Consider the following 27,452-nt stretch of genomic DNA (forward strand, 5'->3'; position numbering starts at 1 on the left):
ATTGGAAGCAGAGTCGCAGCGTTTCCGAACGGTTTGACAGCGGCGTATAGACACCGATAAAGTTATCCAGAAGTAAATGATAGAATAGCTTTGTTCTGCCTTTCTGTACGGCTGTAAAGACCATTGTTTAGTTTCATACGTCAGTAAAAAAAAACTCGATCTGATCTGTTTTTGTTTCACGGCTATACCTTCAGCCAGATAAAAATCTTCTAATTAAGATGTAAATCTGGAATTGATGGAATAATTAGCGCGAGGCTTTCCTGCGCACGATGGAAAATTACATTTGTTTGCATATTAATAGCGTATCCCCAGACTTTAAATGACCTTGTGACAGCCGCTACACGTCGCAATTAGCAACACATCAAGCAAACCATCTGATTTTAATGTCGTACCCGGGATCCCGTCGGTTGCTTCCACCTTAACGTGAGGTCGACCGGGTGCTTGGGTGTCTCTTTTTATCCAAGTTCAAGAGAAACTGTGATGATCTAGGAGTGTAGACGTTCATCAGCGAGTGGTCAGGTCACATGAAGTCTGCCATGCGTCTCTGTGTCGTACGGACCGCTGAGTTGATGGAAACTGTTTGTTTTGACAGTGAAAAGACGACCTTGAGACATACCGGCACAGAAGTGTCTTCGCTGTTCAGGGCCGTCAAGCCTGTTTTGTTAAAGTGAAGCTTTGAGTTAGTGTAGTATGTCGAGTCCATCATAACCAAGACCGAGACGGGAGGGTGTTGAGACCAAGACCAAGGCAGGCCGAGACCGAGTCGAGACCAAGACCAGCACTCCCAAAATGCATTCAAAAGATCCACAATACACTAAAAAGTCATAATAAAATATTAATAGAAGTAACTTGGGCGATTCAGTGTGCAGAAATGTATGCGTTCCATGTTTTATCACCCATCTACTCTCACATTTTGGAATTTTTACCTGCACAAAAATGTTAATATCTAAACATAAAAAAACTGTAAATACTCATGATAAATTTGAGTCTGTGACCTTCAACAAAACAAATCATTCAGTGATTTATGTAATCCAGGGCTCTTCAATGTTTTTCGGGGCAAGGACGCCTTAGATCAGACATGCATGGAGCAAGGACCCCTAATACTGAATGTGCAAACCGAGCTATTTAAATAGAAACAACCGTTATTGTCACAGCACTATTATGTCAAGACATTAGATTATCACTATTATGCATGTTACTGTTGCACATACACACTTTTTTCTGTGTATTATTAATATAGATTGTTAGATTATTTTAAGGGATTTGCAGCATCATGCATTTTCTGTAGTCTTTGCAAAGCACTCTGGGAACAAAAAAAACACTAAATGATTAAAGAACAGCCTCATGCAAAGCATTCTGGGAACCAAAATTTGAAAATAAATTAAAATGATAAAATCACAGCCTCATGCAAAGCATTCTGGGAACCAGAAATTCACATTTACATTTAATCATTTAAGAGTCTGCTAAATGATTAAACTTAAACGTGGAATTTCTGGTTCTCAGAATAACACGTCTGCTAAATGACTAAATGTTAAAGTGTAAATATGGATTTCTGGTTCCCAGAATGCTTTGCATGAGGCTGTTATTTTATCATTTTTTTCTGTGAAGCTAAAGATTTCTTTATGTTTAATATTCTTTTATCCTTAAACAAACCGTTGCCGTTAAATTAGATTAGCGTACCCCCGGTTAAAGACCCTTGATCTAATCAATAGCAAAATAGCTGTGTGTTGCTCAGATATACACACAAGTTCGGATTTGTTCTAGATTTGTCTGGGATCTTTCCAAAATAGAGCGAAAACTTGTTTAATTGTGTCTAAAACTCAAGTCCCTTTTTAACTCCCTTTTTATTGATTTTGCATAATTATTCAATAAACCTTATCAGATGTTATAAAATACACAAGAAGTACCTTTTTTGCAATCACATCTCGGATATTGTGGACTTTATCCACAGATTTCTTTAAGACAATGATTGGCCCCAAGATTTTTTTAAACGTTTTTCAGAAAATGACCCACCCATTTAGTGTAATTCTCACAGTTGTGGTCTTGAAATAAAATCCAGAGAACAAGACAAGACAGTCGAGAGCGAGACAAGACCAAGACCATCCAAAAACGGTCTCAAGACCGGTCTCGAGTACTGCAACACTACTCTGAGTTTTTGAGTATATCAGCTGAGGTTGGATATTATGCTGAACATTCACTCCCAAGGCTTAACAGAACAAAATGTGACCTTTTTATGAGTTCCTCTTTTAACATAATAAAACATTGGCTCAGTAATGGCTCATGCACTTTTGCATTAGTAGTGTAATTGGGATGGCAGGTCGCACGTCTTTTATGCAAAGCAATTGAGCAATCTTCGAAATCTTGGATGTAACTCAATAATGTCACTCATTGACGCATGTTTAAAGGTGTTTTTTTGATTATTATAAAGACTGCGGCTTTGTGACGGAGTTAAATAGAGAGCTTGAAATGTAGTTGCTGTGGCGTTTTGCTTTGAATGTTCTTTTTCTAAACATTTTTTACTAGATGTATTGCTTTTTGTAGACAATGTGAGTGTTGCTTGTTCGGAACTGACCACAAGGGTTTTGTGTGTAGGGACCAGTACAGAACACTACTTGCAGGGGTAGTTTACCCAAAAATAATGTTAGCATTTATTCACTCTCTTGTCACTCAACCTGTTTAAGAAGATATTTAGAAACATGTCTCGTACAATGGTACAATGGAAGTCAATGATGGCCACTGATTTTTGATTACTAACATTCAAAATATCTTCTTTTGTGAGTTAAATTATAAAAGGGTTTGTGTTTTTTGGTTGATTTTTAATGAGGAAACTATACGGCACATACTTCGGACTGTAATTCGATTGTGGGTCCTCTATTACACGCATCTAATCATCTTGTGATTTCCATAATGTAAGTATTTATTCTCTATGACATGTAGGTTGATAGTCTGTAATTTAATAATTGGGTGAATTAACGGGATCTATTAGCACTGTATCTTATGACATCTTCAGTGCATGTAAAGGGATAGTTTACCCAAATATGAAAATTCATTTATTCAACCCCAAGTTGTTTCAAACCGTGAAACAACCGCTTTGTTCTGTTGAAATATATTTGGGGAATGTTTGCAACTGAGATTGCTGGTGGCACCATTGACTACCATAGTAGGAATGGTAGTCATTGGTGCCCAATAACTATTTTTATGTGTTCAACAGATCTTAAAAATGATTAAATAATTATTTCTACTATGGTTGTCCCAGAAATCTTAGTTGCTAACATGCTTCCAAGTATCTCTTGTTGTGTTCAGCTTAACAAAGACAACAAAACCTCAACGTCGAGGTTGAGTAAACAATGACAGAATTGTCTTTTTTGGGTAAACTATCCTTTCAAACGTTAAACTTTCACACCCACCCAGTACATTTTGTACAACTATGGTGAGACTTGTACAACAACGTAAAAAATGAGAATATGAATGTATGACAACATGCTGGGAAACAAGTCACGGCGAGTCGGATCATAATGTACAGGGTCACATATGGCTTTCTTTTCTTTGCATTTTTTGATAATTGTCCGAAACCGTATTTTTAAATGCGTGAATCAATCCTTTGAGGAAATACTTTGCAGAAATTGTTTCCTGTTGTAAGCCGATAAAGCTATATTCTCATTACTTTCGCCTCACTTAGTAGTTTCCAATTACAGTCGGTATTATCAGGATAAAATTCTGCTGAGAATAATGACATTGAATAGCGTTAGGAGGAGTTTAAACAGACGGTTTCACAGCTCTGTGTGTTTTAAAAGATAGATTGAAGTGGAATGAAATGGTGTGGGACGTACGCTGGCAATCCCACGGTGAACGGCTCATCGTGTACTTGTGTGTGTGCGCTGACGGACTGAAGAAAGCACCACGATTTTTTCTCTCGTCTTGTAAAAATGGAATAGGTTGGAAAAAAAAACCTTTTCCATTGCGTGTGAAATGTTTAAAAGAAATATCTCGTCGTAACATAACCGTGTTTTAATAACTGGAACAAAAGCTTTTAACCTTTTTTGTTGGCTTGTTTTTTCAGCTTGGCAAATCAAGATGGCCTCTGTCATAAGTGGCCTGTTATCTTTTATCAACGCACATAATGCAGAATAATGACGGGCACGCCCATGGTTTTGTTCAATGGTTATTATGTGCCTTTGTTGACAAGACGGAACCGTTGTGAATAATAATATTTGGACATGTACACATACCATCTCGATTCCTCCTGTCGCGACGATGCTCTTCTCCGCCTTGCGTTTTCACCATGATATCAAGCAGATGTTTAGGTTATATTACAGCCATCGTAAATTCAGCTTTTTGTCACAAACCAAATAGCGATTTGTTTCGAAAAACTGCGCAGTGATACAATTATGAGCATTAATGCCGGACGTGTTGGTGAAATGTCTGACGTCGGTCAGGGTTCAGCAACGGACCAGACGGCCGTACGTGGCGCACGGCCCACTTTCATTAAACACACATGCATTCCCATATTTTTGCATGCTTTCATTGCGTTCCCCGCATTTCCTCAGGAAAGGACGCCGATCACCGTTGCCGTAAGAGATAGCTTTTCACAAACAAGCATTGCCCAAAACAGACTTCTTCTTTTGGCTAGGGCAGCTTTGACCTGCATCTCTTCTTGTTTTTCTCTTGGGTTTGTGCTCGATTCTCAGAAGGGTCTTTAGCCTCTAGCCACCCCATGGCCGTGCCAAAGAGAGGGAGAGAGAGTCCAAGTGGAAGAAGCAGGTGGAGGGGTGGGGACAACAGAGAAACGCGAAAAAACAAAGTGTACCACTGGAAATGGTTTGTGTCCATGGCAACCAGGGGAAGCTGGAAGATGGATTTGCAGTGTAATTCAAATCAGCCCCATTTGATGGAGGTTGTGTTGCATTACCGCTCCTGTGGAGGGGCTCTTGTGGATTCTGGAGAATTAGTAGTAGTGTGTTGGGAAAAAGGACTGTGGTTAAAAGCTTTAGCGGGGCTGTTATTGTTCGGCTGCAGTTCGAGCTTGTCGTGGCTTTAGTTTGGTTTTTCTGAATCTGGCGTATGGGTCTCTGTAGACGGCGGCTCTCGTCCCTCAGCGTTCATTAATGTTCTATTCATGGTTCATGTTTATTATGATGCGGTTTTCACCGGTTGACCTCAGTGACTGGAAGCAGTATGCTAATGGTAAATGTGGCATGTGGTAATAATGCTGGTGGTTAGCATGCTTCTGTTCGGATTGCCAAGATGTCTATGTGTGCATTTTCATCCAGGAGATGCCACATTCAGATTGTTTACTCATCAGCAGTACTGCTCTAAAATGCTCATCGGCAGATGTCAGAATGACATTTGCAGACATTTTTGTTTATTTCGGTTTGTGTGATTAGATGTTTTTACATCTGGAACATCTCATAAGTACGTCTATTGGATATGTCCAAAACGTTTATTCATTATATACTGTACATGTTGAGTTTCAATATGCATCACTGAAACATTTCCAGTCGGATATTGAAATGACATTCAGCCATTTCGTTTCCAGTTCTAAACATTTACGAATTACAATGTGAATGGTGCTTTTAAAGCCACACGAAAAATGTCAAATGAGATCTTTTTAATATCTCAATTATTTCTCTAAGACATCAGGGTGTTGATGGAGACCGATGGAAAATGAGTCTCCTGCATCTCAGAAATCTCACAAAAGTCTCCATTAAAGTTTCGGAAGAGATTGTCTCAACTATTGTTGTTTCTAAAAGTAAGAGTGGAGATGTCTTTTGATTCCCTGATGATGTCTGAGAAGTTGTAAAGGTCATAAACCAGACAGACTTCCTGAAAGAAAAACAGTCGTCTTTTCGATAGGTTTCCTCTTATACAGGTGGATGGTTCCTCCATTGTTTCTTTTGTTAATCAAAGTCAAAGACACAATTGACCCAGACTCTCAGAGCACTTAGTCTTTTACGTATATCAATTAATGCACGACATCGATCGTCTTTTACCCCCTCACTCAATTTCAACAATCTGTCCACCCCCTCAGAGTCACCTCAGGACACCGCTATCTGACTTCTCCATTACAAAAGAGCTCTGGAGTTTTTCCAAGTCTTTTAGCTTTTACTGCCCTAGTTCATCATTAACAAACACTTCAATGTGACCTTAAAGGGATACTTCTCTCAAAAGAATAATTCATTTATTCCAAAAACTGTATATTACAATTTATTTCTGTTAAACACAAATCGATGATATTTTGAGAGATGTCTCAGTGGTTTGCCGTCCATACAAAGGAAGTCAACGGGGGCCAACGTCGTTCGGGTATGAACGTTCTTCAAAATATATTTATTTGTGTTCTGCAGAAGAAAGTCAAGAATAACACGACGGAGAGTAAATAATGAAAGAATTTTCATTTTTGGCTTAAATATTCCTTTTTGAAATTACCATTGAAATATCACTTGAACTGGAAAATAGAGATGGAAACCCGCTTGGAGTTATTCGTAGAAGAAGGACACCAAATATGGAGTCATAATGGATTTCTTGGAAATTGAATGGCTAAGCTGGTTCTGTCAGTGTGGAGCTCTCAGCTGGAGAGAAATGAGTCCATTCAAATTTGGTTTCCTAATGGCTCCTCAACCTAGTTCAGATGGAGATACTGGAAACACACAGAGGTTATAGAAGACTGAACTGAATAGGTGAATAAAAAGTTCACTCTAAAAATGACAGTTCTGTCCTTATTTACTAAGACATTCTGTACCTGTATAAACATCTCAGAACTGCTGCTTTTCTTACAGTGAAAGTTCTTTGTTGTGGTGCTTATTCAGTCTGCCAAATGAATAAATGTAAATGTAAATGTTGTCTGTTTTGAATGTGTTTTTATCAGATCTTTATTCTGATCTGTTTTTATCAGATCTGTGTTATATAAACACATCTGTTTTTATGTTCAGAAGTGGCCTAAAGTGATGCCTGGAGGGCACGATTGGGTAGTTGATAAATGCCCTCTCAGGATAGATTAAACCACATATTTAGAAAATCCAATTTAAGATTTTTGTTTGATAATGACAAAAAAGCATATTACATAATGTGTTATATTAAAATCAAAAGGTAACGGGAAATAAAGTTAACATTGAGTACAGTTCCATCAGTTATGAATATTTAGTTGATTCTCTCATTTTTGACTATAGCACCCGTTCTTCTGGGTCTTTGCCCAGTAAGCTTTGCGTATGTGTTGTGTTTTTCAAGTCTTAATTCTTTCAAAAGAATACAACATTTTAAATACATCTTAAATAATATGTAAATATATATATATATTCATTAAATGTACATCTTTGCCTTTTATTCAGAGTTGCACATCTTTTACTACTGTTTATTGTTCTTTAAATATTGTTTTAAATTATCGATATCTTTTTTAAACCTAACGCAGATTTGGTGATTGTGAGGGTGAGTGAATGATTATATTTCATCACACCAGAGTTGTTATTAATATTTTAAATCGGCTTTTATTTTTAGGTCAATTATTTAGCAGTTTTGTTATTATTATTATTATTATTATTATGTATTTGTCATTTTTTTATGTTTATATTTTAGTTTTACATTTACATTTACATTTAGTCATTTAGCAGACGCTTTTATCCAAAGCGACTTACAGATGAGGAAACATTGGAAGCAATTATAACAACATTTTAGTGTAGTTTTTGTTTACTATTATAATTTTAGTGCCTTAGACTTATTTCAGTTTATTTCCCAGGCAAAATTTCAATTTTCTTTTAGTTTCAAGTGTTTCAAATCATTTTTATTTGATTTCGAACAGCCCTTTCCTGTTGCTCCAGGATAGATTGTTTTTGTAAAATGTACTACAAGTCACGAGTACTTGTACTGAGCATTGTTTCTCCATTGTGTGTTTCCTGTCACAGGCGATTTACAGCCCTCGTTGACTCCCCGTCCCAGGTTCTGTTCGCTGTACATGCCGTGCGTTGACTGGAATCAATACGTTCTTAACAGAAACATTCCCATAGTCTCCCAGCATCGGGCCGCCGTGATATCGCCGAATTGTTGTCAGCAGAGTATTTATGTCCTGGTCTATAGTTAAGACCACCCTACCTGGGTAAAGTGGCAACGTATCATAAATCACATTAGTTCCGGTTCACCAGAAAGACAAGCGCGGTGTAATTGGACAGAATCTCATTTCGCAAACCGACGAAAGGAGAGAAAAAACATCGGCGAAAGGCGACGGCGAGTCCTTGAAGGTGCATGTACCGAGAGAGATCTTGTCTTTTTCTGTCTGTTTAATTAAGACTGCTCCATTTTTTTGTCCTTTAGATATATGGGCATAATTAAGGGAAAACAAATCATTACTGCTGTGTGCATTGCTGGTGAATAATGGCTCCTTGGGTATCGACTGCACCTTCTTCATTTAACAGACAGACGAGCGAGCCGGAGGTAAAAATGCGACGTTTTGCCATCGCTGATGGAAAATAATGCGATTTTGGACATCATGATAAATTAGGTGCCTGATCCTTCCGCAAATATTTGCCTTGCCCGCACGCACCTGATTTGGAGGCGTTTGATGTAATCTGGTCGGCTGGATGTGTAGTGTGCTTTTAGAAGCTTGTTCTTTCTCTCTTCTGTGTGCGGCTTCATTAGTCTCTCCGCGGAGCGTCCTTAAAATTAAAACACGTTCAATTTACTGAACCTCGCTGCGCATCGTTGGCTTATACAGTACCGCTCGCTTTTTTCATATAACTTTAATCAACAATGGCTGCATTTGGGGGACGAAGCTGCAAAATATGAATTCACTCTCAGCGGAGATAACAAGGAACACGTATTTTAATGTGCCGTGTCACGGCTGTTGTGCAAACGTAGTTACTGTCATTATGATAGATGCGGTAGTTCAACCGCGGGTCGGGTAATGAATAAAGCTTTGCATTCTGGCATGTTTGCAACATTTTAAAATGTCGAACAAACACGCTAGTTTAATAAATGTTAATGAAATAAAAATATAACATGGACGTGATCCTCACCGGCATTTTCCTGGCGACACATTTATCTGGATGGAGAACATCTTTTGTGACTGTTTCCGTTGTTGAAAGGGACTCTGGGTATTTGACATGCTCCAGCTTGAGTGACCAGGGAAAAGCTAAGTCTTGCTCACTGAAGCTTGAAGGAGATGCGGCTTTCGCCTCTTATCAGCCGAGCACCGCCAACCGTGAGCCATTTCGGTGCCAGGATCTTTCTGTTTACTCATCCGTTTGTTTGTTTGTTTGCGTGTTTATTTCCAGGTGCTCCAGAAAGGAGGCGTGTGAGAAGTGGGCGGAGCCTCTGTACTTCAGCTCAGACCTGAAACAGTGTGTTGATATCACCGTCACTCCTAATAACATGTCCGTGACTTCGGCTTCTACGCAGGTGAGCGGATTTTACGTCCCATTCGAGACGCATAAAAATCACATCTTTTATCGTGTTTTTATCGCCTTCGTCTTTACAAGACTACACACGTTTTAGTGTGTCATAAATGTTTTGATGAACAAATTTCGTTGTGAAATGTGTTCCTATGAATATCAAGGGGCTGAAATGATTTAATGGTGAACGTTCAGGTACTTGACACAACAGAGCAGTGATAAAAAAATATAAGCGGCAAATTTTCTAGCATGTCTCACCGAAAAACATGCGTTGGTGTATTTGCTTTTTGCTTCAGCTGAGTGTGAAGGTAGCGAACGTCCCGAGCCTCTCCGCGGGAGTCACGTGTGTGTTTGAAGAGCTGACGGAGAGTCCAGGTGAAGTGTTGGCTAAAGGACAAATCCTCTGTATGTCCCCGTCTCTGCGGGACGTCCCATCTGTCACCCAAATTTATGGTAAGATACGATGCATCAGCGTCATTTCAAATGCATTTCATCTCTGTAATGTAATGGATTTTGAGTGAAATAACCTTTTAGTTGTGAATAATGTGTTTTAATATGTCAGTTGGGGCTTCTAGGGATCATAATCAGATCAGAAAAATATATTATTGTTTTTAGATTTAACTTCTGAACTAACGTAACTTAAACTTTCATCAAAACAGTAGCTTTGATAAGATCGCTGGTTGAATTGTTTCATCATGACACAAACACATCTTTACCTCAGAACATTGTACCTGGGATTGAATAAACCAAATCCGCAATTGAACGATTCAGGGTCCCCAAAAGAAAAACCACTGTAAATATTGTATGTCCCTCTCTCATGGTGTCATTCTTGTTCATGTCAGATTAAATATGGAATTCTTTCTGAGCTACCTCATGTTATTACTTTAGTCTCTGGACTGAATCAAATCCTTAGGCTTCCGTCTTCAAGTTTATCTCTTTTGGTTGAGTGCTAACTGCCAGCAATAATAAGTTCTTCAATCCAAAGTCATACGGTGAATGTTATACATAATTTAATGTATGGTATGAGCAGCCCTGCTTGGTTCTCAATGTTTTGTCTCAATCTGGTCTCAACATTTTCCTCACAGGCAATTTAGTTTTTCCAATGTCGACTTTAGACCTTCAGACTTTAGCTTTTTTATTTCGATGTGAACAAAATCAAGACGGTGTTAAAAAATGATGCGTCCGATATTTCCATTTCTAAAAATCACGTACGTTTTTGTCCACATTTTCGCTGATTTGTCGACTAGTTTAATAGTTCGGTGTCATTTTCATTAGCACCGAATTACATTCCCCGTCCGCTATTACGAAAGTCTTTTAAGGCACGTTTTTCTGTAAAGCTTCTTTGAATCAATTTGCGCTTTCATTTGAATTCCATTTGTTTTCCGTTCTCCTCATTTTGTTCTTGTGCTTTTGTGATGATTAATAATTACATGAATCTTGTCTATATCCAAATCTCGGAAGCTTCGGGAACGACTTCATTTTCCTTTTAGATTTTTCTCTGTTTTTACTTACCCTTAAGAATACGAATTCACCGCTGCTAACTTTTAGACTCCGGATGCCTGGTATTCCCATTAATAACAATTATTGCATCTACAAATGGAAATATTATGTCAATTATAGTGAAGTGAGGCCCACAAGTATAATTTGATGGGCAGAGATGTAGTCATTATGGAACTGAAAAGGGTCGCTGAGTTTGAAACCTAAGTGCATTTCTCTCGCAGATGGAAGAAGTGGATAAATGGTCTCGCAATCAAATATATTAGAAAAATTGAACATTACGGAGTATACGTGAGGAGAGGAAGACATCAGCGAGATGGGTTCAAACAGCCCTGATCACACTAACCTCGTTTCTCTTGCATTTTTCTCTCTCTTGCACTTCATTACAGTCTCTTTCGCTTCTCTTGCAGGCGATAAACGAGTCGTGAAGCTCTCTCTGAAGTCCAAAGAGACGGGTCTCAAATTCATCACCACCGATTTCATCTTCTACAACTGCAGCATCTTGCAGTCGTAAGTATGACGGTGGAAAATGTGTTTCTGACCTCCTTGCTGGGTTTGATTGGATTCGTTGGCAGGGTTTGAAGTGCTTGCTTAAAGATTCCCTTGCAAACTACGCTTGGCAGCTTTGTCAGCGTTTTCTCTCTGGATTCAGCACTTTTTTTCAGCGCCTTGCTTTTACAATAGCGAAGCTGAACTTTTTAGCCAAACTATTAGTGATTATATTGAAAAATGGTTGATTTGACATGAAGTTCTGTAAATGTTCACATTGGATGATCCAGGTTGTGTCCGTTTAGAAATGAATGCTTTGGATAACCCGTTACATTGTTTGAGGAGCTTTCCTTCCTTTATTTGATGACTGGCGCGCCGGGACTGCAGTTAACTTCCGGCCTGTGTTTGGCTAGGGTCTAATTATATAACAATTTATGTTATTTCATTTATGTTAATATTAACTTATATTACTTTTTTATTGTATAATAATTACATACTTTATCATTTAAATAAATGTTCACATGATCATTTAATAAATAAAGAAATTGTTAACTGGGTCCTGTAGTTTGGTCGCATTTAAAGAAACCGTATGGTACGTAGATATTTAGTGGTCGAGCTTGGTATCGCAGTCTCATTTCAAAATATTGGAGAGACAAGTTTAGCCAAGTAACGGTTCTTCTCGGTTTCTTTTGATTGTTATTAGAAATAATCTACAGGCACTTCATTGTTTGTGAATGTGTAAGGGCAGTCCACAAATGTGCACATGCGCAGTAACTTTTGTTTATGTTATCACTTTGAAACCATTTGACGTTAGTTGATCGCATAATTGTTTATTGCCAATTTGAAATGTTCTTAAAATGTAATCTTGACCAATGATTTAGAATATTTCTGTAACTGAGACTATTACAATGTGTGTTACCAAGATGGCCGCATACCCTACTGACAAAACATCTGAAACTAGCCTAAACTGGTTGACTGTTTTAAGCTGGTCTCCCAGTCTGGTTTAAGCTGGTTAAGAGAGGTTTTGCCCACTGTTTAGAAGATCAAGCTGTTTTTTTTCTAGGTTTATTGCTATAGCATCAACGATGCAGAATGTGTTTCTTGTTTTGTTTAAAAAAATCTCGTTTAAACTAATGGGAATATCTATAAATCGATCCAAAACATTCTACATTAATCATAATTTTCTCCAGAGAAACTCGATAACTTTCCACACACTGTTTTTCTATATATAAGTTCTGGCTGTGTTTGTGGTCAGTAATTGAGTGTTATTACTCAAGAGGTGCTGATGGGTAATTGCAGTGAGGTTCAGTCTTCAAGTGGCTGGATAATATCAGAACTCCGATGGAGTCAAGGGTTCAGGTTTTATTTGTGATGGAGTTCATGTGTTCTGCTTTTGTCAGAGTACAGTAATCACACGCCACGAGTCCGAACACCCAGATTTACAGTGTGCAGATGGTAGATTAACTTTTTATTCTTGATCCGGTACGAAGTTCTGTTAAGGCCAATATATTGCTCATGTTCATACCAATACAGAAAGCATTACGTTGCAATGAGTCAGATTATTGGATTTAAAATAAACAAAATTCACATTTATACATAAATGCATTTGGTAGACGCTTTTATCCAAAGCTCTATACATTTGTTTCTAAGTATGTGCGATCCCCTGGGGTCGAATCCGCAACCTTGGCATTGCTAGTGCCATGCTCTGTATTTTACGCTTTCCTGTAGCTCATTGGTTAGTTAATGGAGCCAGTCCAGACATAAACTATATAAGTTAAGCTGTCGGGTGGTATTTCACCGGAAATGTTGGTTGTCAATGATGTCAAACTGACAAAAAGAAGTAGGTCAAGTAATCTGAAATTGAGTTGTTTACAGAAATAGCGATAAAAAGACAACTTGTACCCACTTAATCTCAGAAGCCTAAAAAAACAAGATGCAAGATGTAGTTGACATTTGTATGCCTTATTTGCAAACGATCAGATTGACATTTTTGCTTGTTGTTTATAAACGAAGATAACAGTATAGTCCATTCAAACTTTAGTCTCTCTCTCTCTCTCTCTCTCTCTATATATATGTGTTCATTTGCACTTCAATAACAGAGGAGTCAATATAGTGAGTGTAGACAAGTCTGTTCGTCCCGGGGGCCAAGCACCCCATGTTTATTTCCCCCGGCCACTCCCCCATTGAGCCAGGCGCTTTACATCACTTAACCCAGTCAGCGAGCACAATCACGCATTGTTAGCGCCTCCTTTGTTTTTCCGACCAATTTCGGCTGTGATTTGCATCGGAGCAGGAGGGAAATGTGAATTGGCTTTTCAATGGCAGCTAAACAAAGCAAAACGGGCCGAAAAACAGCGGTAATTGGAAGGAAAGCACCACGTGATAAACACTTGACACCTAGAAATTTGAGCGCTTCTTTGGCTGTCGGACTACACAACCTTATTTTACACGAACCCATTCTCGCACGCTCTACAATCTGCCCTCCTGCATGTGTACGAGTACAAGGGCCCGTGCTGATGCGCCGAGCCGGGCTCGGCAGTTGCCATGGCAACCCACGTCCGAGCGAGGCCTGCTACCTTGCCAGTGGAACTTGTGCCAGATTTCCTGTTTCCACAAAAGCCCTGTGGGAATGTTTAGCCCTGCAATTGTTTTCGCCTCTGGTGAAGCCGGTGAGCAGCACTCTGTCTTCCATCTTCATTTCCCACAATTCTTCGGCCACCCTGGCCTGCAGAAACCCAACCTCATGTTCCCCTGTGGGACAATAAGAACCTGTGAAACATGCGTAGGGTATCTGAGAGCGGGGAAGGTCTGGCTGTTTGACTTTTGCGCTGTTTGCAAGGCTGGTCTTGGAAAGCCGAAGTGCGTTTTAGGATGTTTGTTATGAAATGGCTTATATAAACCTTTGGAAAACTAATGAATTCCATGTCATCTTCTCATACATCTGTTTACGGGGATTTCTGTATACTAGTTAGTTTTGGCTCTGAGTTTGGTCGTTCATTAAACATTTGATGTTCTTTTGTGTTTTATTACTTAACCTATATGTCAGCGTAGCCTCAGATTCACAGACGGGTTTTTTAAAGGACAGTTGTTTGATTAGCCATTTTATATGTTGGGTGGGTTTCAAGTGGGAATTGTTGATCGTAGAGTTAGATTTACTGGAGTATACGTTTTAATAAAGAAAACTTTTGGGGGAAAAGATTCACGGCTGAAGCATGAAGTCCAGGTTTGTTTATTAAAGGGACAGTTCCATTTAATATGTTGTATTTTGAGTATCGGTGCTGTATTTGTTTGGGCCAGGGCTGAAGCAGGGTTTGAATTTTAGCACGGGGTTTAGCGCACATCTAGTTTTAATTATGCGGGAAATGTCCACATCATTTGTATTTGCATTATCTCTGATAATAATACAATAAACTCACTGAGTTTCAGTGGCATTAATGTCCAAACGGTCCAATACAAAAAGTCTGAAATTTGCGCCATTTGGATAACAAGACCACTCGTGACAGTCGACCTTCACAAACCAATGCCACGATGTCACGTGACTTACCTTTTAGTAAATAAACAAATGATTACAATTTAATTGATCAAAAAACATTTTTATTTATTTCTTTTTGACACTTTAAGTTTTTATTTCGCTCTACACCACCTACTTCCCACGGCTTCACCCCAAATTAAATGTGTATTCACATTCATTCTTGACCTGTATGGCTTTCTTACTTCTGCAGAACACAAAATATATTTCGATGAATATTTGTAACCAAACAAAACTGCTTACCATTGACTTCCATTGTATGGACACATAACCACTGAGACTTTCTCAGAATATCAGAACTTTTATCTTTATTTCAAACCTTTTCCTTTAAGAAAGAGTGCGCTTTGGTCAGTGTTGCCAACTTGGTGACTTTATCGCTAGATTTAGCGACTTTTCAGGCCCCTTTTAGTAACTTATTTTTGCGTTCCCGCACATTCAGCTCAGACCGCACTGACGCGAGCGAAAGACATACGCACGTACTAACAGTGTCAGAACGCGATGACTGTATGGATGCATAAACATGAACACAGAAGGATTTTCGCTGTTCAACTAAAGTGACTGCTGGTGGGTAGTTTTAAGTGGTCGAGTACATGTTTTTGTTTTCTGCCAAGAAACAGAAAATACGTAAATATTTGTTGTGCATTTGTGTTTATTGTTTTAATATTGTACTTTACACGACAGCTCAGAGAGTAGAGACATAAAGCAGACCCGAAGCGCTTACACTGGTTACATACTAAGTGATGACATCAATTATATGAAAATTAGTGTGTGACGTCATCTGCCGACATTTAGCGGCTTTTCAGACAGGCTTAAGCTACTTTCCTTTTTGGGTGAACTGTCCCTTTAAGGGAAACTCGTAATGTACAAACTCATGATTTGATTCTCCATTCCACACTTCATATCCAGCCATCGATGTTAAAAAACTCACTTCATCAGAGTGTCGCCATTTGGCCGAGCTGTGTTTTCAGCCCTCGCTCAAATTAAAGCTGAGTGAATTGATGGGCCTTAAACCCCTGACACTGCATATTGCATATTTCAGGCAAGACTTGCAGGTCCGTTTGCAGTATTTACAGCGTGTTTCAGCACCGCCACCTCCTCCACCGGCTCCGGTTTGCGTCTTTACCTTGCATCTCATTGAAGAGCGCACCCACGCTGCATGCCTCACAGGCATTGGTATTAGATTTAATGCCGCCCTCTAACCGAGTTAAAATGCACCCATACAGCAAAGAAACCGCATTAACTTGTTTAAAATGACCCGTGATAATACATACGCTATTTGTGTGGGGGCGAACTGTATGAAACTACAAAATAAATGTATTTTATATTTCACTACAAAATCAAAGAAAGTCATTTTCTTTAAGCGTGAAAATTAGCTTTTTAGGTTAATTAACTTTGTTGATATTGTGATCATGCCATTTAAAGGGACAGTAAAAAATGTTAAAAGGTAAAAAAGGTCAAATTCGTTATAGAGGGATGTAATGTTGTCATTTATTGTTGTATGACTGTCTATCTTATGTGAAGCATAATGTTAGTGATTGAAAGCCCACCATTTAATATCATTGCTTTTTTCATACAATGGAAGGAAAAATGGAAAGAAATCTTTCAATCTTGTTGATTATTTCTCAATTTTGTCATTATAAATGTATGTAGATTGCGATTATAATTTGACGCACTGCCTTAAATGTACGGTTATTTTAATAAATTAAGTTCAGCTGCATTGTTTTACTTGAAAGGGATAGTTCACCCAAAAGGGACAGTTTGTTGTTTTGCTGAACACAAATAAAGATATTTTGAAGATTTGAACCAACCAGATTTGGGGAACTATCGAGTACCATAGAAGGAAGAAAATGAGTCGGAACAGTTTGGTTTCCCACATTCATCCTTTGTGTTCAACAGAACAAAGACATTTATAAGGTTATAAACAACTAGACCGTTAGTAATCGATGACAGTTTACATTTTATTGTTCGTACTCCTTATGTTTATAACATGGTCTCCAAACATGACCTGGACATTTCTTTGAAAAAGATAAGATTAACTGGGATATTTTTCTAACAGACAACAGACTGCTCTGTGAGAAGAAAAGTGTCCGGTACCATTTTGCACCGAACAGAAAGCCTGCGAAGACTCACGGCAAACGTCTTAAATGTTTCAAACGTGACCACCAGACCTTCTTTTCTCCTCCCGCGGGTGTTGCAAGAGAGTGAAAGAGATTATAGCGAGCAGTGCACCTCCAGGTCTGGTGTGCCTAGACTGTTGAGTGCTCTCTGAAGGCGATTTAAAGCGTGCCTCTGGAGACACGGATGTGATTAGTATGAGATATGGCGCAGGCTCCCCGCTCACACCCCGGCCTCCGTGTGCCGGCGCTCGCCCGGACTAAAGACCGCTGCGACATAAGACTAGAATCAGCGTGTGGTGAAATAACTCACGTCCGCAAAAGGTTGTGCGTTTATGTCACAGCGTGTGCTTCGTGTTGTGATCCGCGCTTCGTCCTGTGAGATCACAGGTGCCGTTGCTCCACAGGACGTGACCGTTTAATTGGGAATGTCATTAGGGCCGACGTCTGAAAGGCCTTCTCAGGGTTGAGTTAGTGACTAATTGAGAAGCGGCGAGAACGTTTTGGATGTTCAATGGCCCTCGAGGATTAATCGTGTGTGTTGTTGTGAAAGAGGGGATTTGTGACATATTGACCACTCAGATTTCCACAGCAGCGTCTTCTTTCACGCCAAGAGTCTGCTTGAGTTAAAATCTGACCCGGGGCTTCTTCAAGAAGTTTCAAAGGACAATGATGGGATTTGTAGGAGAGGTTTAAGGTTTGAAGTGAAGTAATGAGGCAAACAGTGACAGAATTTTATTTTGCGTGAGCTGACCATTTAAATGCCATTCACACGGAGCCATTGTGCAGATTTTGCAGACGTGTCCCGTCTATGTCCTGGTGGATTTTGATGTAATTCTTTATTGTTTCTCCTCTTCAGGTGTTCGTCGTGTGTAAGCAGTCCATTCCCCTGTAACTGGTGTAAATACCGCCACATCTGCACTAATAATGTGGCCGAGTGCTCCTTCCAAGAGGGCCGAGTGAGCAGCTCTGAGGTAAGAAGAAACTAAACTTTTGCAAAATGCATGCGCCAAGTTGGGGCGGATGGTAAGACTGAAATCGTAGTAACTTGTATAATGAATATTATACCTAAACATATCATATAAACACAGATATTTAATATTTTGCAATCAACTTTTGACCAAATGCAACCACAAAATCTGAGTTTGAAATGTTAACCAAATGATAAGATCCAGGCAAGTGAATAATTTGGCATGAAAAATATGGTTCATTTGCAAATACGGTTTAGCCAAATTACGGTTAAGATGTTCAAAAGAAATGTTTCTTATTTTGTTATTGTGTTTTTATTGTGTAAGCTGTTTTTTGTTATTGTGACTCAAAGACGGCATTAAATCAAAATTGAAAAATTGCATTTTTATGGAATTATTGTAGGACTTTGGATTGACGGCAAACTCGCATTCAAATCTGACTCCATTTAGTTGGCAACGCCCATCTTCCAACGATTTAATCAGTTCTCGATGTGGGAGATCAAGTCCCGCCCCTTTTCACTGGGAAAAACGCTTCCATGTAGAAAAAATTAAATCGTTACCTCCATCTCATGCCGACTTGAATCAAAACAACCCAACTGCAGTTTGACTGATGCTACATTAAAAAAACGATGTTAAAAAAAGTTATGTTTTTGCAAATGAACTCTTAAATATAAAGTTTGACTTCAAACAGTTGTAGAATCTTAATGCATTGTTGCTAAGCGACCATAAACGTATTATCACTGCGCTAGCAGCATTGTGTGAAAAACATTTATATTAATATTTCATTATAAAAAGTATTTAACGTTAACTCTTGCAATAGACTTCGTAGTGTAGTCTGTTTTAAGTGATTTGACTTGATAAAAATGTTATACCAACTTTAGTTGACATAGTTCATAGTGTTGCTTCATATATTCTGTAACACCGACCAGCCCTGGTACCAACCTTTGGTCTCTTGTGATCTAGTGATAAACTGATTATGTTGTTTAATCAAATCCAGATCGATTTTCATTGTTAGTGATTCAGTGTGTCTCAGATGACTCAGTAGCTCACTGTCTCAGATGTGAGATACATTCACATGTTCTAAACGGATCTCCTGTTCTCAGTTTCCTGCATTACTCTGTGATATCCCCTGAAGGATTGGCATTCTTTTAAGCAAAGCATGCACACTATTGTACCTAACAGGGAAATTAAGTGAACACAACAGAACTGTTTGTGCATCCATCTGAAATCCACATGCATCTTGAATACCCCTCAGGCCGCAGCAAGCCCTTCAGACCTGGAGCCAAACAAAACTCACATCTGTATCTGTCCATCACACAATCGGTTCTTTTAGTCAGAAGGAAGCACGCTGTCTGTAGAACACTGGGAACTTTCTCACACGCTTCATTGTTTCTCTCGCTTGACACTTGCTTGAAATTTCCTGCCAAGACATTTTTCCTCTATGAATGTTTACACTGGATGATAAGGGGAAGAATTGTTGCAAATGTCACTGTGGTTCGGAATAGAAATTCGTTTTAAAGGTGCAGTTTTTAACAATTTAGCAGTAAAATATCGCAAAACCACAAGGCCAGTGTTATATATTTTGTTCACATGAGTACTTACAATATTTCAAACGTTTCCAACTCCTTGCAAATCATGAGAAAATCGCCTTTCTAAACGGTGAGACGGGGCTGTACAGTCGCCTGTCAACGGCGTCATATCCGCGCTACCCTTTGTTACAGTCTTTACTGACATAGAAACCGAATGACATCAGTGTCGCAATTATACGCAACATTTATAAAACGTTATTACTTACCTCGTCCGCTAACATGATTTCTCGTTCCTGGCTGACCGATGGGCCTCAGCGGTGGAGTTGAAGTCAGCAGGTCCCATCATTCCACGCTCCTTTAGAGCGTCATCTAGCTACGCCATTGTTGTTGATGTTTTGATCGTGCGCCCTCTAGCGGCCTTTCTTTTTTTACAAACTTTAGCTTTAACAGGTTATCATTTGCAAGAACATTGGACGTACCGTGACAGTAGAGTGTTCCTCAGAGACGCTTGGCTTTGTTGTGTTATTTCAGGTCAAACTTGTTTTGTTTTATTTTTTAACCTGGCTGTTGAGCATGGGACTTGACTTTTTTTACTTTGGCCAGTAATTAACCATCTAGAAACACCCAAGCATCCGCCCAGAAGACCCTTAGCAACATGTGCAACACTTTTTTTCCCCTGAAGTTAGAAAGCGTATTTTAAAGTCCCCTTGAACCGGAAGTTGCGATCGTTTTTACTTCTGTATTTTGACACATTTCTGAAAGTGTCAATTGAATTTCTAATGAGAAAAGTAGTGGGTGTGGCTTTCATCTTTCTCTGTGATTTGATTTGCTTGATGTAAAGAAACTTTGCATTTTGAAATGGAACCGGCAGCAGACTGACAGTTGACGAGGAGGGCTCCGCCCAATCCATCTAACATACATCATTTAAGATGGATAGTCATTACGGAAGTGCATTTTCAGATTTTGACTAAAGATTATGAGGGCACACAAATTTTTAAAAGAGAAGGCCCCATATTGATAAACGATTTACAATAAACGCTGCAATATTTCATGAAAAAATAGCCATAGTCATTTTTTATTTCACTGGGACTTTAAAAGTGCCGTCTAGGCGATTTCTTTTCATTGTGCACCTCTAGAATCAGTCAATCATGCTTTGTGGTGCAGTATTATGGATGAACAAGCGTTTTCAGGGTTTCGGCTGCGTAATTTCTTTCAGAGTCTCAGGTGCTAATGGCTATCGAGCCAAATAACTTGGCCAACTTTTTGTTGCTGCCTTTTGTTTGTGGTTACCGCTCCTTGAAATTGGCCCAAGTGCTTAATGTCTAGTTTGGTGTCACGTTGCCAGCCAAGATTCTGTTGCGGTGGGGAAAATAATAGTCTTTGCACAGATTTGGCCCAATCTGTGAATAGATTTACATCTTGTATACCCGCCTTCTACAGTCTCTTACTCTTTTCTCTTTCTTTCTCCACTGTGCTTTTCATCTCCTTGACTATTTGTGTGAGCACATTACTGCACACTCGACTGGGCCGTGGACCGCTGGCTTTTGAGGGTTGAGAAGTTACTCCTGCGCCTTGTCAGACTTTTATTGCATCTGATGATTGAGGGGAATGAAAAGAAAACAGCATATGTGATTTTTAGCTGCTTGAAAACCAGATGCTGGATGCATTTGGTTTATTTATATCTCTTGCGTTTCTTTGCTTCGTGATCACAATTTAGTTTGAACGAAATGCACGTAGGAATCGAAGTGTGGTCGTAAGAAAAAAGAAAATTCTGTCATCATTTACTCACCCTCTTTTCATTTTAAACGTGTTTAACTTTGTTTCTTCTGCAGAATGCAATTGAAGATATTTTGGAGAAACACGGGTACCCATTCAATTGCATTGGTTTTGTGTCCATACAATAGAAGTCAAGGGTTGCCGCCGTTTTTTGCTCAACAGCATTCTTCAAATATCAAAATATATATATTTTTTGTGTTTTGAAGGGTTGAACTTTCAAGAGGATGAGTAAATGATGACAGAATATTTTATCCCTTAAATAAAAACGCAAAAGTGTTTTTTCACAAAAGAGTTTTAATGGAAAGTTGGATCGATCTATACATTTTGTTAATATACATTTTTACAATCAAATTGTGTTCCAAAAAACGATTTTCCTGCAAAGAAAATTATAACTTTTGCAAGAGACATCGACCAACATAAAAGTGAACGCTTCGAGAACGAAATAGTTGTTTTGAAATGTATTTTCTTTAAATTGGCTGGTCTGTTTGGTGACAAATCATGTTTAAAGCTTTCAGATGCGCTCCCGACCACATGAATATTTCATCGGGTCAGTGCTACCGTTTCAAGCCGCCATTACAGCAACAGAAGCTGCCGGGAAACTAAGTGTATCATATCTGTAATCCTGACACTAGCGTTTTTCAATTAGAGAAATTATGAACCGCGTGTCCTCCAACCGAGGCACGGCTCGGAGAAAACCAGGTTAATTGGATCTGCAATCAGGCCGTGAAGATAATAAGCTTTAATGATAGCCAGATGAAAATGATTTGATATATGATTTGGACTTTAAATAAGCACAACAGGACAGACAGCCATACAATTAACACCTGCCACAAAAAGCCAAAGTGGATATAAAGAGAAAAGAGGCAGTGCTTCCTGTATTTTGATGCAGAATACATTTAAATTTTACACTTAACTGAACATCAAAGAGATTTGTTATCGGTCCTTATCGGAGCCAGCCAGCAGCACCATGATATGCCCATCTCTATCTGTCGCCTGGTTTCTCTAACTTCCCCTGCAGCTGTAGGTCTGACAATCTTCTTATCAAACCCGCCCTCCTTGGTTTGTGAAAAGAGTTGGTTGAGTCACTTACTGTTGATGCTGGAGGGCCGAGTGGTGGAATATCGTGCCGGCGGTTTGGTTTGAAACGCTCACAATGCACGTGCGGACCAACTTACGATTGTTGCATCTGTGAAAAAAAGATTTAAAGAGACGGTACACCCAAAAAAGCGAAATTCTTTCATCGTTGGCTTTCTTTCCTTTGCAGAACTCAAAAGAAGATATTTTGAGAATGTTGGTAACCAAACAACATTGACCCTGATTGACTTCAATAGTATGGACACAAAACCACAGAGACATTTCTCATATATCTTCTTTTGTGTTCCACAGAGAAAGAGTCATATACAGGTTTTGAACATTGTCAGATGTCATTTACATTTTTGCATTTAGGCATTTGGCAGACGCTTTTATCCAAAGCGACTCACATAGCATTATCCTATACATTTATACATAGGTATCTGCAATCCCTGGGATCGAAGCCACAACCTTGCGTTGTTAATGCAATGCTCTTACCACTTAATGGCCAATTTTTCGTCGGAGTAACCCTTTAAGGATTGTAAACAGCACAACCTCACGTTGGTGTGGCTTGAGAGCATATGTGGGCTTTTGCTCCGATTATTGCACAAGCATATTTTTACATGTACAATGCGCAGGAGTTGTGTGATGGGTGTGTGTCAGTGATTCAGACCCTTAAGCTAACTGCGGTGTGTGTGTAAGATACAAGCTCAGTGGAGTGTATCTTCTCCAGTGTAAGCTCTGCCCCAGTGCTTTGGCCCCGGCCTTTGAGAGGTGCTTCAAAAAAACAGACATAAAAACACTTTTCACACAGTAAACCGTGCGAGTGTGACGGGTCACTCCAGATCCCAGCGGCCTCCAGAGCCATGAGCCTAATCCACTGAACAGCCAACTCTCTCTCTCTCTCTCTCTCTCTCTCTCGGTCTATATTTTTATGAATATAAAAATAGAAATAAACAAGATTACGAAGAGATAAATAAAAATAACACAATAAGGAAACATTATTCAAGTCTTCTTTGCTTTCATTCGTTCTCTTGTCGCTCTTTCTCTAGTGTCTTCATTTGAGTGTTTTATGGTGGGAGCTGTCTCAGCGTTCTCCAAAAGTCATGATTGTATGTCTTTTCTCCAGACTCGACCCCATAATTTTATTCTTCGGTGAAACACAGACAGCAACTATTTTATTCCATATATTAAAAGTGAGTGTATGATGTACAATAAACTGTGTGATAAAAATTCATTTGTACATTTAATGTCATTTTAAACAGTTTAGCTCAGCATGACTTCATTCAGCATTAAATGAAAGAGTAATCTGTGATGGAGAACTTTGCTGGAGCGGCGTCCGATAGCTCCGCCCCCTTCCGTAGCGGACTGCGCAAAACTGCGACCGTTGAGTGCGCAAAGTGTCCAGAGTTCCACACTTCATATTTTCGGTTGAATGAGTGCATCATCCGGGTACTTTAAGTGCACTTCTTTTTTGATTTTTTAAATATGACAGCACTACTACTCACTCTATACTACAAAATGTTGTAGAACAGTGCATACGTGCGCGATTTCGGTAGTACCTATAGACTAATATTTAAGGGTAAGCAGACAGGATATCATTTTTAAACAAAGTGAATTTAAGAGAGGGAGGTGCAAGAAGCAGTTTGTGTACATAATCCGTTTTTTTAACTGTGAAATGTTTAAGAAAACAGGTTAGAAATATTAGTACAATAGTAGACGTGTGAGAGATGTGATGTGAAAGAAGCGTGAGTGAGCAGAGGTGGCGAGGTGGGGGAAAGATAATTACGACAAACCAAAAGACACAATCACCGTGCAGATATTACAGCGCATCAAACAGGTGTAAACATTCTAGCAGATGTTTTACCGCGGTGAGGAATATTTTAGCCAGTCTGTGACTTACGGTGGTTGGAGAGTTTGATGGGATCTGTTTTTGAGACGAATCATGATACTGTAACATTTTGAGAATCATATGTTGTTACGGGATTTAAATATTCAGCAAATATATTTCTTACAGTAAAGATGCAAAATTATAATATCCTCATATGGTGTCTGACATTCTCACCATTCACATTGAAAAATAATTCCTCGTCTGTTCATTTAAATGCACATGCGCATTCTTTAACCTTCAGCCAATTAAAACAGCCGTAAATGTGTCCTTTCCGGTTTCAACCGGTTCTGAATGCAGTTTGCTGGCGTGTGTTCTAATAAGGGTCTCGTTTTCCTCATCCGTTGTATTAAAATGCGTTTCATTATGTCTGTACATCCTCCTACACGACGCGTCTGTTTGGCAGTTTTGTCTAGTTGATGAGGCTGCGGCGTGTTTGTTAAGCACATGGTTGGTGACCTCTGGGAACGGATGATTCGCGGACCCCTAATTACAGCCCACCCTCCCGCCCCGCGCTCCTCAGCGCCTAAAACAAAACATTCCTGCCATCTGTAACCGGCTCTCCATCTGATTGTGTGGTCTCGGAGATGGGATGTTTTTTGAGCTCTTGGGTCAAGCAGGAGCCATAAAACTCTCTCTTTTAAAGGAGAAACGGAGCGGTAGAGTAAATAAGAGGTACCTTTGAGGATGGTGTGTGCAGGTTTTTGGTCATCAAGTATAAAACTTTGTCAAAAGTAAGTCCAGGCAGTATATATACTTATTGACATAGAAACAGCTTGTTTTAGGGGTTTGTTTGGAGATGAATCTGTTTAATAGAAAATTGCTTAATGATTATGATTTTATATATATATATATATATATATTTCCATGCATGTAGCATGACAAATTGTATTTGTTTTTAACTATTAAACATTATTTTGTTTAATAGGTGTGCTGTCACTTTTCTAAACAATTCATATATTTAAAACTTTGTTGTGCGTTTAAGGGTAAGATTTCTGTTCATAGACATTCATTCATGGAGGGATCTGAGGCATGTCAAGAGACCAGAATATCATAGACGCTTGCGTATGGGCTCTTTGGACTTAAGCCTGTAAGCTCCCACCATAGCAACTGCATAGGAATGCCCTGGCAACCACCCATAATACTGTCACCGCGACAGCGTGGTCTGGATAAACAAGCACCTCCTACTTTGTTTGTCCATAAAATACGTGTCAATCTGTCAAATATTCTGGAACATAATGTTTAAGACCAAGCCTAAAAGCCCGTTTTAGGATTCATATAGTATATAGTTGGAATCCCTCTTAGAACACTAAGTGCATTTTTTTAGCACATGAATGATAAAACATTGACAACAATTAAAAACAAATCCAATTTAAGAGGGTTACACCTTTTAAAAGGGAAACTGCACGCTTACAATACATTATCGTCCTTTGGCGTGGATGCTCATATAGATATGATTTTGGTTATCTTTATAGTTATTATTATTGTTGTGAACGGGTCTTAAAAGAATAGTTCAACCAACAAATCTTTATTTACCTCAAGTTTTAATCTGTACAAATTTCTTTGTTCTGATGAATACAGAGAAAGATATTTTGAAGAATGTAGGACTGCAAACAGTTCTCGGCCACTTACGACTGCCATTGTCATTTTTCCTCTATGATAGTCAACGGAGGCCAAGAACTGTTTGGTTACAAGCATTCGTCCAAATATCCTTCTCTGTGTTCATCAGAAAAAATACATTAATACAAAAACAACTTGAGGGTGAGTAAATGATGACAGAATTCATTTTTGGGGGGCGAACTGTTCCTATAAGGTCTAGTTTGTTGCTGAAGTTCTGTATCATTTGAGTCAGATTTTCGGACTCCCTGGTTGTCTGAAAGCTGTGTCATTGATTGACAGCTGGCCTGTTATGCTGTAATATCTCGTTCCCTGCGTAGCATTTATCATTACGGAAATCTTAATTAGCTTATGTATGTATTTAACCTTAAAGAGCAGCACAGCGGGGACACGATTCACCAAGACTAATGACCACAGAGAGACCGCACACATTTTCAAACTGTCCCAATTTCCCAACGGGACCCCGGCGCCTTCCCATCTCCTCCTCTTTTCCTACACAGCTTCCTCTCTCGTTCTCACTTTGATGCTCTCACTTTCTGTTCTCGATCTTATTTCCAAGATAGCATCTTTCCTTCTCTCTCTCTCTCTCTCTCTCTCGTTCCCTCTCTCGTTCCGTCTCGGTGGGGCGAGTCTTTCACTAAGAAGCTGCGAGCGGAGGTAATTAATTGTCAGATGAGTGACAAGGACGCCATAAGCTCAGCAGGAAGCACGCTGGCTGCCGCGGACCTGCAAGCCGGACCCCTTGGCTGCACAGGAAGTGACCCGGGGGGCGTCTGTCAGCAGCTAGGCATTACATGGCTAGCTTGTTCTTCTTGCCATTGCCCCATGGTGAACGCACTGGCACGGAGATGCCGTGAAGGGCCCCTTTCACACGGACTGCCCCCGGTTCTTTCTCGTCTTGTGCCAAAAGCTAGTGATAAGCGGTCTTGTTTTTACATTAGCAAACCCTTTAGTGTTAAACGGAGACGGCCAGAAGTGATGTTGAGATCGGATGTTGTTCTTCTGATAAGAGACTTAGACTAATAATAGACAGCAAGAGTGCTGATCAAGTGCTTTCTGCATGTTTTGAGTCGTTTGTGCCAAAAAAAAAACAGGTGGTTTATTTGTCCACTAAAAAGGGTTGTATTTTGTGTGCATCTTTTGTGTGGTACCGTTTCATACGTACGAATACCACGGTGATATCCCAAAAATGCTTAATATGACCATGGATTTTCATTCGTATACCTTACGGTATAAACATGGTATTTTTAGTAAAGTTCTTGTCTAAGTGGAAAGATTAATTCGGGGGAATTCAAGTAAATTGCATTTCTATTTTTGGGGGGGATTGTTTATTTGGCCCTGTAAAGATCTGTTATGAACAATACTTCGTAGTTTATTTATTTGCAAGTCAGCTAAATTATACTTGTAAAATATGATGTTGATTTAGTAATTTGTCCTCTGTAAAGCGCTGATATGGACAATAAGTTGTAGCTTATTTATTTACATGTCAACAAATTTCTTTTTTTGGTAAAAACTATGATGTTGGATCATTCATTCAGCCCCTTTAAAAATATAATATGGACTATAATTTGTAGTTTATTTACAAGTCAACTCAATTATA

General features: G+C 39.2%; 1 protein-coding gene across 1 annotated transcript in view; it reads left to right on the forward strand.

Annotated features, from left to right (window-relative positions):
• The window catches only part of plxna3 (plexin A3), a 118,867-nt gene that overhangs the window by 53,824 nt on the left and 37,591 nt on the right, over positions 1–27,452 (forward strand). Inside the window, exons 6-9 of the mRNA XM_079467385.1 lie at positions 9,258–9,381; positions 9,671–9,827; positions 11,282–11,381; positions 17,863–17,977. Coding sequence (XP_079323511.1) covers positions 9,258–9,381; positions 9,671–9,827; positions 11,282–11,381; positions 17,863–17,977 — 496 coding nt within the window. The remainder of the gene's footprint in view (positions 1–9,257; positions 9,382–9,670; positions 9,828–11,281; positions 11,382–17,862; positions 17,978–27,452) is intronic.

This window comes from Barbatula barbatula (genome assembly GCF_947034865.1).
Source record: "Barbatula barbatula genome assembly, chromosome: 11".
In the NCBI taxonomy this organism is placed as follows: domain Eukaryota; kingdom Metazoa; phylum Chordata; class Actinopteri; order Cypriniformes; family Nemacheilidae; genus Barbatula; species Barbatula barbatula.